The following is a 21,023-nucleotide window of genomic DNA, read 5'->3' on the forward strand; positions in this document are numbered from 1 at the left end:
TGCAACAGCAATAAAATAAGAATCATTGTAATAGCTTAAGTTAGGTAAGTCGTTAGAGTAGTGCTTTGCATTCAATACATTTGAACAACTTAGGACCAGCGAATGAGTTAGCACAATACTGCTGTGCTGCGAATTCGTTTGATATTTTATATTTTTATTTCTAAGTCTATAAATAAAATAGATAGTTGCACATATATTAAATGGTTTATATCACTAGCAGGAATTTAAAATTATTCATTTTAATTCACGTTCAAATTACATGAGTAGGAATGCAACAAGCAGAATATGATACATTTCCTTTTCCGGAGTGGAAAAACACGCCTTTTCCTTGGATATTATTATAGTGAGCTGGTTTTATCTATATGCTGAGTGATATATTAGTGAGCTGGTTTTATATGGTTCACGGTAGGAGAGTAAGGCAGCGCTCTATGAAGTGTCCAGTATCCTAAGCAATTATGGAGCTGTTCGGCTTCGGTTATAACTTTAACGGTAATAACGGTTAGATTTGTTAAATTTCTAACACACAAATTTATGACACAATTGCGGATGTTAGTTTTCCTTCGTCGAGTGTTCGTCCGAAATTTGTGACTTGCCGCACAAGTTCAATGTTGTCGGCCCAAATAAACAACCACCCGGAATGGACAGACGCACAATCTATGCAATAAGCGTAAGCGATCAACGTGCAAACATTAAGACGCACCAACGCAGTGCAATTTTGTTTAGCGTAAGATAACATCCTTAGATAAGATAGCAAAAAGGATCTATGCGCTCACAAACATGGTGCCATTGTGTTGTCGACTCGAATAAAAAATAACAAAAAAAGCAGCAATGGAATATTAGATCCCTTACAATCGTACATAAGCATTGGACAGTACAACAGGAAATGCAGGCTAAAAACTTAAGATGCAGCGACGGAAAATACGTTAGACAAGAATCATGAACATAAGCAGACGGAAAAAGGAACAAACAAATGAACAGCATAACAAATAGCTTTTTGCTATTATTTTTTAATAAAGCACTGGTACCTTAAACCACAAGAGGGTATCTTAAGAAGTCGGTATCCAGAGTTCTGACAAGCATCATCGTCTTGTCTTTCATTAAAGAGCTTCGAGAGTCCCTCTATGACTCCAACGAATAACTATAATAACAATTTGAAGGCACACTAACAGTTATAATATTCGAAACTAGTATGAATTTTTAGTTCCCGGTTCAACTCCAAATGAACGAAAAAAAGTAGTGCAACGAAAGTTGTATATTAGAATTATGTATGATGCTGTGTATGAAAACTCCACTTTTTGAGAGGTGACATTCAATGGTTCTTTATAGCATCGATAGATCGAATTATCATCGATTATATTGCTCGTTCCTCAAATAGGACAAATGATACATTTATTTATTTTATTTATATTTCCATGATGACGGCTTTCGCCGTATTATCGACACCGTAGTGTCGAGTGGTGTACAATTTTACAAGGCATTTCCTCCTTGCAATTTGCCTTATCTCGGGCATACTCGGTTGTTTTGGGGGTTGGAGTAAGTCTGTGTTTTTTGTCGATTTGTCTATCGTTGTTGTAATCGTTATGTCTGTTCTATTGTTTTGTGTGTTGGTTGTGTGTGTTGGTCCCGGATACACCGATACGAGATGTTTTGGCTGGCAGGGACATGAGATACATGAGGCTTATCTTCCGCTTCGCCAAGGACAACGGTCTTCTCCTTTGAATCCCATCCTTGTTTCCACGTGAATCCTTCCATCCCATCCTTCGTTATTCGTTGTATGGTCTTTGTAAATAAATGTTTTTTGTTGTGCCATTTTCAAGTTGTTGAGGAAACCGTGGCCTTTGAGGGCAGCACCAAAGCCGCAAAAGGGGGGCTGACTTATTGTAGTACGTCTTAACTTAAAATACTAATTTGAATAATATTTTCTAATTTTGCTGTACGAACCCGATTATAGTTGAATAGAATCGATTAATGAACACATACATTATTCAATTTTTACGATGAAAAAGCTGTGCAAGACCGGTCATAGAAAAAGGCGGCATGAAAGGTGAGTCATACAAAAATCGTATTTCTTATCTTCTAAAGCCCTAGGTATTCTGAAAAAGAATTAAATTTCTTAGAAACACACATTCTATTTCACATAAAAAGTTAATCAAATTTGAAAATTTGAAGCATACTCGGGAATTTGGTCGTTGAGTTGACGGTTAAGATGAAAATCACACGAGCCAGACATAGACTGCTTATTAGCGATTTGATGTCAAGTTTATTTGCCACGCTCTATGTGGTGATGTGCTCAATCGTTCGTAGAGTACGAGCTTTGAAAACATTAAACCATACAGCTACCTGAAGCCTACCTTCAGGCGAATAAAGATTCTTGAAATTAGGACAGAAAAAACTCTATTAGGATAGGAAATACAGGGTTTACGATACGTTAGGGATTAGTTTTTACTCGCTGCACACGTTTTTCGCATCGCCATATTCGATTTAATTTTAGTTCATGTCATTTTTGGATACACACTTTAAACTTATTTTCAGTAAGGTCCAACAGTTCAGTAAAGTTTTATTCAATTTTTGTGCTGTAAATTCAGTAATCTTACTGTACTATACAGTAATTAAAATGAAAGAAGGTTTATTGAAAACACAGTAAAATGATTTTCAGATTACTGAATATTCAGTAGAAGATTGAGCCTTTTACTAAATATCTAGCAACATTTTTAGGTGAAATCCAATTTTTAAAAGACACCATTTTTAAACATCTTTAACAAAATAATTTTAAGCTATTAATGGTACCTATCGCGAAGCAAGTCGTTAAAATTTATCCACCTGCTTGGTTTTATCCACCATTATATATATCTACTAGAAATGGTATCGCGAACGTTTTTCCCCTACCAGTCTATAAAATCATACCAACCATTATAAATACAGATCTAGTAGTTTTGCTATTTGTCAAAATGTATGGTTTGTCTTCATATCGTCGGCTAACGAAGAAGTGTTTTGCGTGATGCAGCAACTTGCAGCACATTCCTTTCACCTTTCCCATTTCACGACTAGGCTAGTTCTTCTATTTTATTTCTTCTAAAGTGACTTTTCCCGTACGCAGGCGGTCCGGTTCTAATCGTCATTTATTCTAGAGAAATAAGTTATTCGTGAATGTTAGTGTAATATGTTTTTCATTTGGACGTGGTTAAATTAAGGTAATTCCGACTCCACATGAACGGCGGTCGCGGCAGTACCGCGAAAAACGCGGCGTTGTGTAAGATGGACAACTCTGCGGAACAGCAACCACGGAAGATTTGAGAACCGCCACGGACCGAGATGAGCCGGGCCGAGCAGATGTTCTGTATTGGCAACGAAAGTTATACGCGTTTTCCGCGGCACCGCTCATGTGGAGACGGCCTAACAGAATACGGTTAGTTTTGAAAAGGGAAGAGATTAGCAAAGAAAAGCAGACAAAAAATGAGAAGAAAAAAGCGGAAGTCCGTTTTACCAGAATAAAAAAATTAAATTAATGAAAGTTTTTAATTTTTTTTATAAGTTTGTACCTTTCCTTTCCAACAATAAATTTCCCATTACATTACATTACATTTCCCGTGAAGTAAGTTCTTAAATCTTAACATAAAACGGGGTTGATACCGTATAACTACTGCATCGAGGCAGTAGGTAAATATATGGGTTGATATAATTAGTTTAGCTCGTTCGCGATACAAATTAAAGACTTTTTTAACGACTACTCGATTTTTACCCCACGATTTGTATGGTAGTCATGACAATTGCCTTCACCGTTTTAAGGGTTGACAAATTTGTTGCGTTGCGATACCAATCCGCCATAACTGTCATTATAAGGGTTGATATTTTTATCGACTAGTAGTTAATTTCGTTCGCGATAGGTACCAATGTTGTAGCATTATTTAGCAATAAAATTTGGCACACAGGTTTTCTTAATAAAAGTTGCAATTAGTTTTATTTCAAAACGACAGTGGGCAGTTACCGGGCTAAAATTATCAAAAATCAATGTTCAAAACTAGAAGATAAAACTAAAAAATATCCAAAGTGAAACATTTTTGAATCTTATACTTTGCTGAGTATAAGCGTTGAAGTTGCAAATTTTAAAAAAATATTAAAAAACTAGGTTGAAAAACGTGTCGAAATGTTATAAATATACTGTAAAGTTTGATACTTCTATGGAAGGGTTTTTTTGTTTCCGTCATTTTTAAGTGTTAGGTTCGTTCGTTTGCAACATCCAATCATTATTGCTCCCAAAGTCACTGATAACATAAAAAGCTGCTCGTTAATTATTAACATTTTCGTTATGGATATTATGCGACTTTAAAACTTAGCAAGACATCGAAACTCAATGCTTGTTGATTAAAGTCTTAAATTTCTTCTATATTTCGCAGAATAAATCATCTATTCGAAATTGCTCCTTTTTAAATCATTGAAGTTAACAAAAAACCATTTTCCATACGCTACTGGGCGACTCCATTCGTCTTTTAATATTGTAATAATAGTTTAAAAAATATGAAAAAATACCTACAAAAAAACGTACAAAAACAAGTATTAAATTACTTACAACTAAATCACATAATTGAAGAATGATAAATGAAGAAGAGTATATTTATTCCACATAATCACATTATTGTGATTCGTGCATTAAATATTATCAGGTTAAGTGATGCATGCATTGAATATATCATGAGCTGTTCGTGGCCACATGGAAGAAAACCAATATACGAATAAAATGTATACATTCGTTAATGCTATGTTTTGTTGCTTTGAAGCTCGTCGCAAATGGAAGAAAATTATACCATATTGGGAATAACAGACATTTTCAACCACCCTATATTGTACCACCATTCAGTAGAAACAAACAAAAACGCTTCATTGATATAACTGTAACATAAATAAAATAATGCTTCATCATGAAGCTTTCAAGAGCTTAAAGCTCCTTCAAGTAACTTTTGTGAACCTAAGGCAGCACGCTGTAAAGAGCCAATCAAACACGACAAACACGACACTATTTGAGAGGTGCACAGTCCCAAACAGTGCATAGTGGACGAAGATCGGGTTAATTTTTTTTTATTTTTATTTATTTATATTATTTTATTATTATTATATTATTTATATTATTTTATTTTTATTTTAACAAACAGGATGGAACAAACCAATTAAAATTTCAGGACATCTTATTTTTACCTATTTTATAATTATATTTGTAAAGTCTTCGTCCACTTTGCTTGTTCTATGCGGATTGCCAAGGCATAAATAGTCTCAGGGTGTGACAAAAACATCCCAGAAAAAACCAAACTGGTTTTTTATGTGTTTTGTTTGTGTGGTATGTTCGATACAAGTTGACAGTGCACGTCCATATGATTACACGGGATTGTTCTTGTCGTGTGGTCTGGTTTGTCTTGTTCGAGGACTGATAGGGCGCTTAGGGCGCAAAATGAAGTACATCGATGATGTTGAAGAATCCATCAAAAAGAACAGGTAAATGAATTAACAAATGTCGAAGAATAACTGAGAGCGGTTTAAAAGAATTCACAGCAGGTTAAGCTCGTAAAGCGTATGTTGCAATTGATTTGTAGGTATCTTTTTATTTTATTTTTTTTTTGTTAACGGGGAGGGAATCTTCAAAAGGTACCCACCTAGAGGGGCATATCGCGGCTAGACACCGCCCCTCGAGATGGGTTATGTGGGATTCATCATGAAGCTTGACCCGTGAAGCGAGTCAAGCAACCGATGCGACCGCACTAAACCACTCCTCGACCTGATCCGAACCCTGCCGATGCGCTGATGTGCGTAGTACTCCATGCGGGGTCGTGTGTGCGTAGTACCCTTGCTGTTGCGCACTGCTGCGTCGTCCTTCCTGGTTGTCCTCGCTGCTGCTGCCGCTTCGTGTCTTCCGTCTGCTGCTGCTGCTGTTGTTCCGAATCCACCCGTCCGTGGCCGCCACTCTCGGGTGGGTCCTAGCTCCTGCTGCTGCTCTGGTTACTCGTCGCTACCGCTGCTGCTTCTGTTTTCCGTTGTCCTGGTGTTGTTGGTGGCGGGGGGCCGCTATTGCTGCCCCCGTTGATCCGCGTTCCTCCGTCGCTGCTGCCGTCGTCTTCTGGCCGTCGGCGGACTCTCCTCATTCCACCTCACTTGGAGGCTTTTGAAGATTGTCCGTGCGGCCGTCCGGACTGCTTCCCATGTGCTGCGGCTGGCACACATTTCCGTGGCAAGGTTGTCCATCGTCAAGCGGGTGTGGCTCTGTTGCTGCATCTCGTGTTGTGCTCGGGCGAACCGTGGACAATGGAACATCACGTGGTCGACGTCTTCCACGTCATGCTCACACACCGGGCAGTTAGGCGAGCCCTCCAGGATACCTTTGTTGACGAAGTAGCTCCGCAGGAACCCGTGTCCCGTTAGGACTTGGGTAAGATAGAAATCTATTTCCCCGTGCTTGCGGCCAACCCATGAACTGATGTTCGGGATCAGCCTCCTTGTCTTCAAACCTGGCGAACTCTGCTGCTCTGCGTCGGCTGTCCACTGGCGTTGCCAGCGCTCCATGGTCTCTTCTCGCTGCCGCTTCCGTATGTCTGGTGCTGGACCTCCCCTCGCTGCCTTTTCGTCGTGGCAGCGGATGTCCTCCTGTAGGAGGAGAACTAACGGGATGGTGCTTGCAACCACGCAGGCGGCGTCGTATGAAACCGATTTGTAGGTATCTTAGTAAATAAGTAAAGAAATAACCCTCTGTTGCGTCCTGCAACAAAGGTCGCGTCCAACAACCAATTTTTCATTAAACCGAATAATTTCTTTTAACAATTTACAATATTATTAACGATTAACGATTTCGATTGCACATTTTGTTATTGTCAAGTGAAATAAACTTTGGGGTTTCAACAAAACAATAATAATTTAAGCATTAAATTTCATATTATAGCTCTTCATAAATTCCATTAGTATTTTTACGTTCATTTTTTCTATGCTATGCCAAGAAATTTCCAGACCACCAAAAATTTCCCGAGCAGATAATTAGGTTTTACATAATATTACGATGAGATTGTTCAACGTGCAGATATAGCACTAGGTATAATATACAAAATTACCAGAAAATTCAATGATTCGTTGCGTATCAAAACATTGTGTTGCAAAGTTTCGGATATTATCAGTATATTTTTAACAGGCTCGTTTATAATCAGAGATGTTCAAAATTTATTACTAGTCTTTACTTCGTTTGCAACAAGAATAGATCTCGATCCTCGAAATGCAGCCCTTTTTATCTGTATTGATGGTGGCTCCAATTCTCTAGATGGGCAGGTTGTGTCAAAAACTTTGACACATTGTATTGCGGCTTATTAAGACCAATATTAAAGTACAGTGGAGTAGTCTTATATAGACTTAGTCTAAAATTGAAGAAACCTCCCTGGAGTCGCGTTCGAAAGGAAGATGCTCAGAAGGATTTTTAACCAGCGGAGTGTGGAAGGAGGCTTGAAAATGATGGACTCTATGAGCTGTATGACGAACATGATCGCAATGTTTCGCAACGTGGAAGAAGATATCCTGTCGGACGAGCGAGAGGTGATCGACAGGTGGAATTGCTACTTCGACGGACACCTGAACGGAGCAGATACAGCAAACACAGGACGAGGCACGGGAAGCAGAATTGAGCAGCAGAATGGCAGCCAACATGAAGAAGACGAAGTGCCCCCACCATCCTTGGACGAAGTCATCAGTGCCGTCAAACAGTTGAAATGTAATAAGTCAGCTGGCAGCGATGGACTGGTGGCAGAACTATTCAAGATGGGGCCGGAGAGGCTTGCCGTTATCATGCATAGGCTGATCCTAAGGATTTGGGACCAGGAAGAACTACCGGACGAGTGGAAACTGGGTGTCATGTACCCAGTCTACAAAAAGGGCGACAGATTAGACTGTGCCTACTTCCGAGCCATCACAGTCCTTAATGCCGCCTATACGATCCTGTCCACTCTTCTGCAGACTTGCGCCCCTTGCTACAGATTTCGTCGTAAACTACCAGGCTGGATTTGTTGGAGGCAAATCGACCACCGACCAAATCTTTACTCTTCGGCAGATCCTCCAGAAGTGCCGAGTGCACCAGATCCCTACGCACCATCTGTTCATAGATTTCAAGGCGGCTTACGATACCATAGATCGGACAGAGCTATGGAACACCATGCAGCAGTACGGATTCCCTGAGAAGCTGGTACGGCTGTTGAGGGCCACTATGGATGGGGTGCAGTGCAAGGTGAGGGTGTCGAGCATGCTGTCGGAATCGTTCGAATCTCACCGGGGTCTGAGGCAAGGAGACGGACTCTCCTGTTTGCTGTTCAACATCGCTCTGGAAGGTGTCATGCGAAGCGCGTTCTTCGACATCAGGGGCACGATTTTTACCCGATCTCTCCAATTCCTAGGCTTCGCGGATGATATCGACATCATCGGACGGACATCTGCGGCGGTGTGCGAGGTGTACACCCGACTGAAACGCGAGGCCGCTAGGATTGAATTGGATTGGATAATATTCAGTTCACCTATCGCTCGTAGTTGTGTATTCATTTTCTAGCAGTAGAGCCTCATTTATGACGGTTGCTAATGCCTTTTGAACAATACTGTTCTTTAGGGAGTCTGTGTTGAGTCGAACCTGCATTGACTGGGGTTATAACGAATACCATTATTTTTAAATGAACTAGCTATATCGGCCCGGTTACATGGCTATGCAAGATAACTATGTAGTGTGCTAAATTTTTTTCTTCTTTATAGGCACAACAACCTCAGGAGGTCTAGACCTACTATCTCTAGCTTTTTTGGCTTTATTTACCCGTAGGATAGTCAGTGCTGCGTACGGAGTTTTGGTGGTCCTGATGTAATTTTTCCTTGATCCTGTTGTATGAAGACCGGCGCCAGCAATACCAGGCCGCCCCGTGCTCTAACTTTTATGTTGCCTATTATTTCAACGTATTCATGTATTCTATTACTTGATGTTTCTTTTAATGTTTTTTATTTATTTACTCAGGAACGGCCAGGCCGTATTGCTTCTTTTAATGTTTTCATCATTCCGTAAATTATCCTACTGCTAGTTGCTAGAATAGAAGCTATAATTGTTTGCACTTCCGTAATATTCGCCAGCTATTGCCATTGCGATACTTGTCGTCTGGTATTATTTTCCCTCACCGATTGAACCGTGAAAATGTCCTGCCTGTGTGTTTTGGAACAGTATTGTGTTTAGTATTTCGATTGTCGCAATTTTTGCAAGTTTGCAAGCCAGTAATGACGTTTTAACTCACACAATCTGTCAGTGTACTACGACATAGCTAGCATTGTCAAAGAATATGAATAACATAATATCGTAATTATTGAAACTCTCTCTTCTGTTTGCACATCATGGAAATTAGACATACATACTGCATTACCACCTCATGGTTCTTGGAATACCATTTCTGACTTTCTTGTTTATAACTTTTTTGAATCTAGATTGTAGGTCTAGCTTATGGATCTAATATTTTCGGAAAACTGAGGAGAAATACGTTTAAGTTTAAGAAACTGTCAAAATATTTTATGATATCCCCGTGTAGAAGACTGTTCAAACTACATTGCAAGAAACTCGGCCATTGCTGCATTTCTTGACGAACGGACAACCTGCACACAATTGGTGCTTCGAACTACCTAAATCAAAGGGCTGCCCGGTGGCATGATGGTAGCGGAGCCGGTCTTCACACGAACGGACCGAACCAAAATCCCATCCGGACCAATAAGTAAAATAAGTCGATAAGGCCAGGCCGTTCTAACGAAATTTAAAAAAAAACTATCTAAATCAAAAATCGAGACGATAGAAATTCACTAATGGATCGAAAAATGTTCATAGCATGGATCAATGACATGGTCAATTGTAAAAAAAGTTCAGTAAGTAAAAGCTCGCCACAGAAATCAACCGTTTTTTTTGTTCATCACCTAAAACATCAACATGAACCTAACAGTTTGCTACGAAATTTCTATAAGTTAACTATAAACTATAAAGTACTATAGTTTATAACTATAAGTTCAATGAAATATGCGTTGAATTACAATGAATTTAATAAACGACTGCGTATCGTAGACTAGCACACTCGCGTAATTATCGTAACCTATGCCTAGATTTTAGACGTATCTAAATCTAAATCTAACTTTCAGTTTAAATGTTTAAGGATCTCATAAGTAACAATACATTTAACTCTTCAGCACTTCAATATATAATAACATTTTTTTAACAGCCTTTTAAATTAAAGCATAATACATTTTCAAGTTGATAAAAGCTACGTGTCGTTGTCTTAACACTGTATTACAGTTGCTTTAACACTGTATCGGTAGGAAAGCTGCTAACTATCCAACGATTGAAACGGAGGTCAAACCATTGACTAAAAGCAGGTGTTGTTTAAACAACACTTACCAGCCCACCAATAGTGAATCTTCTGTTTGTCTGTTTTTTCAAGTACCCTTCGAAGTATTGTCCAATGACATCATACGTTGAAAATTTGATGTTTCGTTTTTTTGTGCTTGCCATTCATCGATGTCGCTTTCAGTTGGAGTAATTGTTTTTACCTCATCGATAGTTTTGAAGCGGTACGTTGATAAGCGTAGTTTGTTATGAAAGGCGAGAATCGATTATTGATGCTTATGTTTGTAGTGTGGTTTCTATCACACACATCATAGAATTGGCCTAGAGTAACTTGCTGACCTACAACCTAACGCTGGTCGACGTAAGTAAACCGAAAAAGGGTCGCAAAAACGCCAATGTCGGTTATCTGATTCACCAGCAAGCAGTCGTGGCTGTTCGCATTACATCATCGTCGTCATCGCGGTAGTAAATGTAAACTGTGAAATTGACCGTTTTGATGGCTACCGTCAGTGCCACTGTGGGTTGATTATTTTTTGCAACGAGAAAAAAAGATCACCAACAACAATCCGTGCGGGAATCAAACAAATCATTGGATTGGAGTGGTAGTGGTCACTTACCGTTCGACTTGCTATGTGATCCATGAATTAGGGAGAAGATGTGTATCGCGTGGTCGCAACGTACACCGATCGTTCTATGATTGGTTTCAGTTGTCTAGTTGTTATGCCCATCTGACACTACGTTCTACGATGCAGGACACAAACGCACGTAGTTTTAAGCACACATTGAGCGCAAGATCGATCAACAGTCGATGATCGATAATGTGTGTGCGTAGCTTTGCGTAAACAGCTGATTAATTAGCGGCGCGGCGTCTCTGGCAGAGACAATTATTTGAATGTGCGTGTTGCAACCAACGATCGCACACTGTTAACGCGCACACCGGTAAACCGGTTGCTGACTAAGGCCAGAGCAGACGTTGGTGGTGCTGGTGATGCAGCGTTCCGAACAATTGCACTACCTTACCAGTGATGGTACGAGAGCTATAACAGTACGGCAAGCTGTCCAGACGGGCTGCACGCGACGTGTCTTGGTTGCGTTGTTGGTGACTCTTTTAGACCTCGGAAAGTTGTGTAGCTACACAACGAGAGCGCGTCTCGCTCTGTTATCGCGTTAATTGTGTTCGAAGGGAAGAGGTTGGTGTGTTACCCTGGTGTGCTAAACGTTGTCACACTGATAAGGTGGAAAAAAATTCTAGCACTCTCCATTTGTGGAGTTTGTGCGGAATGCTGTGGAATGTGAGTTTGTACCGAATGCCGTGCTGTCAAGCTTCACACTCGAGTGTCCCGCGGTGCAGGTGCCAGTGTGAAGCCAATGTCGGGAACAGAGTCTTCAGAGTTGTAAGATATTGTTTATCAAATGAAGCCACTTGCTGTTAGTATCTAGCAATCTTTACAACCTAGAGCTCTTTGCGTGGTGGTGTTGGTTCTCGACAGTGCACAGTTTGTGTTTGACAATTGTACTGTTTACACCGCGGTGGCGGTGCAAAACAAACAAACCGCGAAAAAGGCGTGCGATTGAGTGAGACAACAAGTACCCAGTACAGTGCAATAAAAGTAACGAAGGGATAAGGGCATCCGGTGTTTCGTAGCGCGTTGGTTATCGGAACAAGAAACATAAATGAAAATATCGTGTGTGTGTGCGTGTGTGTGTGCGTGTGTGTTTACGAAGACTTGACGACAGCTCTCGTGGTATCGACTGGTTTAAGTGTTGAACTGAAGTAAAGGTACATTTTGCGAGGAGCTGCGCCGCTTACGTACAATAACAGTTGGACATTCTTCCTCTTCAACTGACCCACGCATTCAAGACAAGCCAGATAATGGCCACATACTGTATGTAGGAAAGTTTGAATTACTGACATGATGTAAGAGTTTCCAAAGGCCGTGTTTTACTGTCGAAAGTGATCGAATTGGAATGGAATTGATTGTAATTGTAAATTGAATTGATAGAGTATTAACGCATATAAGTTAACGCATATATTTTTTTGCGGCGAACATGTTTTTTCCCAACCGCTGAGATAGGTTATACTGGGGTAGTGTGAAGTGTTAAAAGAATAAATTGTCATTCATTCGACAGTGAAGGAGGTAAATTATGTTTAAGATGATGAATCGCGCAAAAAAAAGTAATCACCAGGGTAGCCAGCGCAGCAAGGACGCTAAGGCGGCTCGGCATGGAGTGGGCGCAGGTGCGAACGTGGGTCCGGTAAAGCCATCTTTGACTCAAACGGCACCGCAACCAGCTATGTCTACTCCGGGTCAACCGACGGCCCTCACTACCAGTGCTAGTGGAGGTGGACGTACGAAAAAAGTGAAACAAACTTCATCTAGCAAAAATGCAGCTGCTGTTGGTGGTGGAGCGACTCGTCGAGCACGTGCCACCGGGAAGGAAACGATGGAGTCCAAGGTTCACGGTTCAACTCGGCCTGAGTCAAACTCCGACAATGGCGTTGGAGGCTTGGCCTCGTTGTCGGAACACTCGGGCGGACCGAAAATGGAACGTTCGAACAGCTTCTTTCTGACGCGCAAGCTTTCAAGTCTATATAACAAACTGAGCGGAAGCCGCGAGAATGTGTCAAACACCAACGCGGCGTCCCCAGTTGCCGAAGTGCAACCTTTTCAGTTTGTTCGCAGTCGTAGTATGTCTGCGATACAGTTAAAACGAGCATACCGACGCAGCCAGAATGAATCCACATTGCAAAACCTACACGAAGACGCGATCTTGGAAAGATCGGAGAGCACCGAGGAAACAATACCAGCTACGATCTCGGAAGTGGTCTCAAACGCGCCGGAAATCACACCCCCTCCAGTGCCCCGATTTGAGCGATCAAACAGTATTCTTGCTTCTATACGACGTAAAATTAGTTTCCGATCTGAAAGACGTTCTTCGACCGTATCGACCTGGAGCACTTCGTTGCAAAATCTGCGCCAGGAGGACTTCATGATCAGCTATGATGATTTAAGCTTCATCGATTACGATCAATTCAACAGCTATGAAACAAATTTGCTTAAACGAAAGCCAAGTTGCACGATGGATTCTATCGCTAGAGCTTCATTTGAAGGAGATCCATCGTGTACCCAACCAGAAAACGTTCCGCCTGCGCATCACCTAGAAGATTCACCCATCACAGAAGCAACCAACGGCAGTGTTGTTCGACGGAGACGGAAAAATGACACTTTACTGCGAACTACACTTATTCGCAAAAGCATGGATGTGGAGGGCAACCTCGACCGTGATAAAAACGTTTACCGTAACAGTTTGGATGCGGAGAAGCTGTTGTGTATCAGTAATGTCAACCGAAAATCATTTCGATTTAGTGCGGATGTTGAACGAGATGTGGTTGCATTAGACCTAGATACTGCCGATTTTGCAGCAGCCAAACCGCTGGCTGAATTGGTTGCTCATCGACATACACCGCCACCAATATATGACGTGTGTGATAGTGGCATAATCGACGGAAGTGAAAGTGTCAAATTATGTGAAATAGCCAATGGTACTGACAACACCGGAAGTAGTATGGGATATGTGAGTCGTAGCGAAAGCTTGAAACGATGCCGTTCATATGGTGGTGAACGAGGTTCTGCTTTTGAGGAAGGATTTGGACATCCGGCGCAACAAACGCAGGTGAGAAACAAAATGCAAAATAGCTTTTAAATTGCTGGATTAATTTGGAATCAATTCGATGGAATTGGTGACTGGCTGGTTTGTTAGTATCCTACTTCCCTAGGGTAAGTGTACTATTAGTGGTGCTAGTGCCATTAGTGATGGTAGTGGAATAAAATACGTTCCCTACTACACACTAAAAGCAATAAAATTTCTTATAAGGCGACATGTTCTCGAACCTTCTAAGAATCGATTAATACACAATTGACCTCATTGTGTGGCACATCGGTTTAAATTTCCTACATTTTCTAATAGGCAGTAACCTTCTGCTAAATTTCTTAAGATTTCTTAAAAAAAGTTATTTTTATTTTAAAGCTATAAATGAAGCGGTAATAGCAGGCTACTTCGGTTGACACAGCACAACAAATCAGCAACAACCACGGGCGAAGTAGTGCGAACGAAGAAGTAGTGTACAGTTCTTTGCCATCCAAGCCAGGGGTCTACAACATTTCAGTTCGCGGGTCTCAGTATCTTGCGGGCCATTATAGTCACACGGATATAGAAACATGAAATAGTGGACATGGTACTTTTATTCCTTCTTACTACGGAGGAGTGCTTTTTATTCGATAGATCTTGCGATGGATTTATTTTATGTAGACGTTTTTTGGGCGATTACTAGTTTAATAATATTTCATAATTCGCTTAATTTCTTTTAATAGTGCTGCAACTTAATCATTGGTCAGTTCGGCTACTATTCCGTCGTTGTCTGGTACTTTATTATTCTTGCAAGCAGTAGCAAGGTATCGTCAACCAGTGGAGCCTCTAGCTACTCGTTGAACTGATCGTGCAGCAATTCATCAAAATTCTGAGCCCGAGAGGACTAGCTGGCTGGTAGCATACCAAATTTATCTTCTTTCTTCATTTGTCTTTCGTTTCTGGCTCACTAGACTTTTTTTACCACCTAGCTGAATAGTCATCCCATGCTATGTCTACATCCTTGATCCAACCGATCCATCGTTATTTCGACGGTCGGTTGAAACCTTACGTCTGAAGTTGTTTCGGTAGCCTACTATCTCTTGGTTAAAGTTTCTGCCTAATCCGTAACGCTTTCTGGTTTATTGAAGTTCACGCTCTCGGTATTCTTCCCAGATTTGTTTCTTGGTGCGGTGAACTTTTTTCTCTTCCCGTCTTAGCCGAGTGTATTCCTCTGCGTAAGCCAACGATCTATACCACTGTCGCATTGCTCGATGTGCGCAATTCTTTCGTTCGGTTATTTAACTACATTCTTCGTCAAACCAGCCAGATCTGATGTTTCCCTCAAAAGGTAGTATTTTGTCATTGGCACAGTTGACGATATTTGTTGTTAGAGCATTCCACCTTCCGTTCGTAATCGTGTGTTCATTTTTCGGTAGTAGAGCCTCACTTATGGCGGTTGTGAATGGTTGCATAACATTACTGCCCTTTAGGAGATTCGTGTTGAGTAGAAAATGCGTGTTTCTTCACCTGTATTTGCGTGGGGGCGAGTGATTCTTCAACGTATCACTAGGCCAACCAGATAATGAAGCACGTCGATGTTCGGTTCGCAAGCTCTATTTTATTAATTTTATAGAAGCTTTGGAACCTGTAGACTGACATTCGCCTCTTAAGGTTAAGGCTATTGATCATAGGTTCTTCACAGGTTAGCAAATTGTATTATCTTCAGTGGCATTACTGGTGGCTACATCCAAGGATACTCGCGTGGATATTTGTGGATATTCCGTCGAACAAATTTTGTACTTCCAACAACCAGATTGTTTGTTGCTGCAAACGCTCTCAACGCAACTGTTCCCGCTCTTTACAGAGAAGTGCGTTCCACGAGTTCATAAAAATCGCAGTCCGAGAGCATAGCGTGGTTTGTTTACCTTAAGTTCGTTACGAGAAATCCTTATGATTTCTGTAGTCCGTTGGATACCCAATCATCTTTGAAAGGCCTCGTGAGATCTTAGTTTGGCGTCTGGTTGTCTCAGCACAATAGCTAAATGTTCTAAGTTCTTGTAAGTTCTTGTAAACACTTTTTCATCTAAATGTCAAAATCAAGCTCAAAATGGCGAACTACATCTGGGTACCGATGCTGTATACTATAAAGCAAGTCCCCGCAGTACACCATACTCGATATACGCGATTTCGCAATACGCGACTATTTGGAAAAAATGACAGTTTATAGTTAATCAAAGGAATTGTGCGAACGGTAGTCCTCAACATTTTGAAATGCAATGAAAAAGCATAAATTATGGTAAGTTCAATAGTTATTTGGATAGAAGGAAAAATAAGCTAATTCCTCTTAGTCGAACGTAATGTAATTGCGATTCTTTTTCTAACCCCTAATCATGATTATGTTTCAACCTTTCAATATAAAGTATAAATAATATGGCTAAGGGAATTCGCTATACGTGAAAACTCGATATACGCCAAAGTGTTCGATCCTGAACATTAAAGTAAAGCGGGGAGCTGCTGCTGTATAGACTTTGCACGCCTGCTTGAATTTCTCCACGCTGACATTGATAGCACTAAGCCGAAGTCTTCATTCCTCGAGTTGCAACCTACAAAAACATTGGTCAAACTGTACGTCATTGATAACAAATGAGTTAGGTTCTACGGATCGTATAGAATTATAAGCGTTTTCGCTTATTAGCGAATCATTATATTTATTACGCCGCATGGAGTTCATAAAATTCATAAAAAAATTCACTTACTCACTCAAATAATTTTTTCTCTAATTGGTAAAGTTTTACTCTAATTATCGAAATAAACGTATAATTTAAATGTGTTTCATAATGTGCAAATAAGTCAACAATTATAAGTGTAGTAAATCCCGCTTTACTAAACCAATATATTAAAGGAAATTAGAGTTATGCCAAATTCCCCGGAACGCATTGCCCAAACGTAACTCTAAAAATAACTGTACACGTTTTTTAAATCTAGAACTGATTTAGAAAACAAAGAAAATTGTTTCCAATGCACGTGGCTTGCATAGTTCTAACGCGTGAAAAAAATATTACTATAATTTGAATAAGAAGCGATCTGTTTATCTAGAAAACCAATTTTACAGTGGAACAATGCATTTCTGATTTATCAAGAAATATTGATCAACAATTGATTACTAAAGTTAAACAATTTATTGCTTTCTCATGTTTAATGTAAAATGAATTTAATAAACATCTCGTACGGAATTATGCAAATTAAAAGAAATTAGTCGCAAAATTCATCAGTCGCAATCAGTCCTTGCTACGGGGTATTGATCTGGATGGGATTTGCTCTGGTCCGTTTGGGCGAATACCGGCGCCGCTACCGTCATGCCAACGGGTTACCCATCATCATTAAATTGTGTAAGTTGTTCTAATTTACATGTGTCATGCACATAACACACAGCTTGATAATAGAGAGTTAAAATATTTTAAATAAAGTATAATTCTACAAACAAATTATTACACATATAAGAGTAATGTTGACCGAGTACACCCGGGATAAGCTGACCTTTCACTGTTTAGAGAAGGAAATGTCTTCAAACGAATGTGAATTGTACAATAGATTAAGTTTCTCATAGTTGTAAGCAATACGGCCTGGCCGTTATTGAAGAAATAAAAAAAGAGTAATGTTGATCTTATTTTTAAGTTATGTTATTATCTGTTTAAGTTAAACGAACATTAACACACCCACAAACCAAACTTAGGAATAAATTTGGCCCGCATTTTCAAAAGAGTTAGACATCGCTGGTCTAGTGCATTCACCTCAACTGATGAGTATAAAGAATTATCTTACGAAACAGTAATAGAGATGAAGATTTGGTGTATTTTTGTTGTATCCAATAATAGATGAGTAGACTCCTATTTTAGGACATACTGCATGACGATGCATTACCATGAATGGCACGGAGAAACAAGACGCACGTACAACATTGTTTCTTTTTATTTGGTTTTACATCTGTTGGTGATCATTACAGTCAGATGCCTGCTTTGGCTGGCTAGTAATTTGTGCTTGAAGTCAATCGTAACTAAATAACCAGTCTTGCATGTCCAATACAGAGACTGTCCAATATGGATCGTTCCCTTGTAGTAAGGACTGACTATTCTGCTATGTGGTAAATAAGTCTATATCACTTGACCCAGTCTCATGATAAAAACGTTTGGATGGTTTTTATTTTTTACAAGCGGACTATCTATTTAATTTGCTCAACAATATGAAACAACAAACAAACAACAGAACAATAAATATTCTAATATTGCATGGAGGAATCGAAAATATATTCCCTGAAATTAATGGAATAGATATTTTAATGATTAAAATATATGGCTAAATGGTAGTATAGAACTACCATGTTCCGATTGTCCATTTTTTTCATTTCCGTGTTTAAGGAAGAACGGATTTAAGGAAGAATGGGTTTAAGGAAGAACGGCCTGCATAGAATTCGGCATTGGTCCTATCGTGAGAATGTCAGGCATGAGGAAGCCCAAATTGCAGAAAAATAATCTTTGAATATCTTCTACCGAAATATCGTTTGCCGAACGAACCGCAAATACGTTAAAATTCAGGTGAAACTGTTAAAACTATATGATAATCACGGGTGAAAAACTCGTAATGCAAAAAACCATTCGATTGGACTTCTTTATGTTGCTGCAACTGATAACTCACTCAATTGTGCAAATTCTCTCTCACAAGTCGCAAACTGCAAACCGATTACGCTAAACACTAAAAGCCACCATACCGTTAATCTTCGTAGTCGACTCTCAAGCGTCTCTCTTTGACCATTCCAAACATTCAAAAAAGCATTTGACATTCAAAAAAGTGTGCTCTCCGTATTTTCCATAATTCTCGATCGGATCACGATAAACGTGTTTTCAAATACTCCTCTACGGCATTTCGAAATAACAACAAAGTTCAATACGGATCGTTCATCGTCCGACTCCAGTCCCGTTTCACTAGATATCCCTTATCCATTTGGTCCTTCGTGAATTCCCGTCGTAAATCGTCATCTATTCCACCTTCCGTGTCCACCTCTTCTTGTCCTTCCGATATTTGTTCCCCGTTCGCAGATCATTTTTACAGTGTCTATGCTGACCCCACTGTTGTTTCTGTTTCTCATTTATCCGATGCGTTGCGATCCGATTTAAATACTCCGGCGGATATTATTGGCGAGGAAATAATACTTCCTGCGTTATACCGTATGATATCGTCGACTGCGCCTGGTCAAGATGGAACAACAATGTGTGTTATTAAATGTTTAAGGCCAATTTTTAGTTCCTTACATGCTGTTACTTTATTCCTGGTCGATCCGTGAGTCTCGTCTCTTTGGAAATCTTGTTGGTTGGTGCCGATCTTTAAAAAGGGCGGTAGGACTGATGCCACCAACTGTAGATGAATCTCCAAACAAAGAGCAATGTCCAAAGACCTCGAGTGTTTTGTAAATTCCCAATTAACCACTTGTGTTCTTAGGTACGTGTCCCCAAATCAGCATGGTGTCATGCCTAGAAGATCAGTTGTTATTAATCTCATGTCCTTTATTCCCTTTCTGTTCGAGTATCTTGAAGTCCATATATATTTACTCTTTTTGTGAATGATGTCTACTCAGTTCTTTCTACTGATTGCTATCTTTTGTTTCGTATATCAACTAAATGGTATTCTAAATGGGTTAGATTTTTCTGATCCCATGTGCCTGAAAACTATGTATTGTAGTCTCGTCAGACCAATACATGAGTTTGCCAGCATAGTATGGTCGCCTTCCTCTCCTTCATACATGCTTAGATTCGAAAGGGTGCAAAAGCCGTGCTTTGCATTCAGTAGAATCTTTGGCTCTAGTTTCCAGCTCCCTCCTTACCGTATGCGTTGCCAGTTTCTGGGAATCATTAGAAGATTCACGCAATCCACGTATGAACGCCTTAATTCTTCTTCATGAAAATGATGTTCCCGTTATCTTTTCCTCTATAAATCAATATGTCTCCTTATTGCAATGAAACGGCGTACTGAATTCAGAGTAATCCTTCACTTACATGTATTCGTCTCTTCAATGGGTTTGCCAATTTTTTTCGACTATGATTTTCCTCTTTCCTCATATCGAAATTGTCTTCGAACTTATATTTCCTCTTAATAATCTCTCCTGATTCCACTCTTTTGTCCATCTTTGCCTTCTCCCTACCCTACTCTTTAATTTAAATTTAGTTTTGTACATTCTTTAGGAAAACAAATATAGTTGTTGTTCTTATTTTTATAGAGATTTTGAGCTAGGCAGCTTCATTCGCCTCTTGAAAAAAATATAATTAATAAACATAAACATAAACATAAAGAGACAATAGGTGATCTCGATTTAGAAATTCTACTCGACCTGAGACATTTTTAATTTTCGTCATTCATGGGGTCCATATTGAAATTCACAATTTTATGTTGTTTAAAAGGTCCGTGCTCGCTATGAAATTCTGACGGAGCAATGTGCGTTGCTAATAGGTGGGACAACATCACAAGCGATAGGACAAATACCTTTAACTTCGATTGCCACCTTCTCAACGAAGAACCGTCCAATAGCGAAAAGTTTCGACTTGCGGTTATTGCAAAATTCTGAACAGCCAAATTATACTTGATAGAATATCAATTGGTTAATGAAAAATACAGCCCAAAAGCTACAAAACAGGGTTTAGAAGTGTATGTACTTCGTTCAGGTTGTTACACACTGATATGCGAAATTTTCTGCAGTGAATCCGTCCGTTAAGTAAAGCGGTTAGTAACGACCTACTAGGTCAAGCCAGCCATTTCTGGTTAACTAGAATTAATTTTACCACGTAGCCGGATTGGTCCGAAAGGGATTTTGGTCCGGTTCGTTCGTATGAAGACCGGCGCCGCTACTATCATGCCACCGGGCCGCTTCGGTAGATAGGATAGGTAGAATAGATAGTGAAGCGTCCGATAAAGTAGATAGTTGTAAAGCACAACAGTTGCTTGGACGGACTACTAATTTCGAGATAAGATTCGAGTTCAA

At 39.9% G+C, this 21,023-nt stretch overlaps 1 protein-coding gene across 2 annotated transcripts in view; it reads left to right on the top strand.

Moving 5' to 3' along the window:
• The first annotated feature begins 12,306 nt into the window (after positions 1–12,306).
• The window catches only part of LOC128302311 (pleckstrin homology domain-containing family G member 5), a 78,702-nt gene continuing 69,985 nt past the window's right edge, over positions 12,307–21,023 (top strand). The window contains exon 1 of one of the 2 annotated variants that reach the window (XM_053039146.1): positions 12,307–14,041. In XM_053039146.1, the coding sequence (XP_052895106.1) occupies positions 12,512–14,041 (1,530 nt within the window). In that variant the 5' untranslated portion in view covers positions 12,307–12,511. The remainder of the gene's footprint in view (positions 14,042–21,023) is intronic. The other variant, XM_053039223.1, reaches the window with a different exon arrangement.

This window comes from Anopheles moucheti, chromosome 2 (genome assembly GCF_943734755.1).
Source record: "Anopheles moucheti chromosome 2, idAnoMoucSN_F20_07, whole genome shotgun sequence".
NCBI lineage: Eukaryota > Metazoa > Arthropoda > Insecta > Diptera > Culicidae > Anopheles > Anopheles moucheti.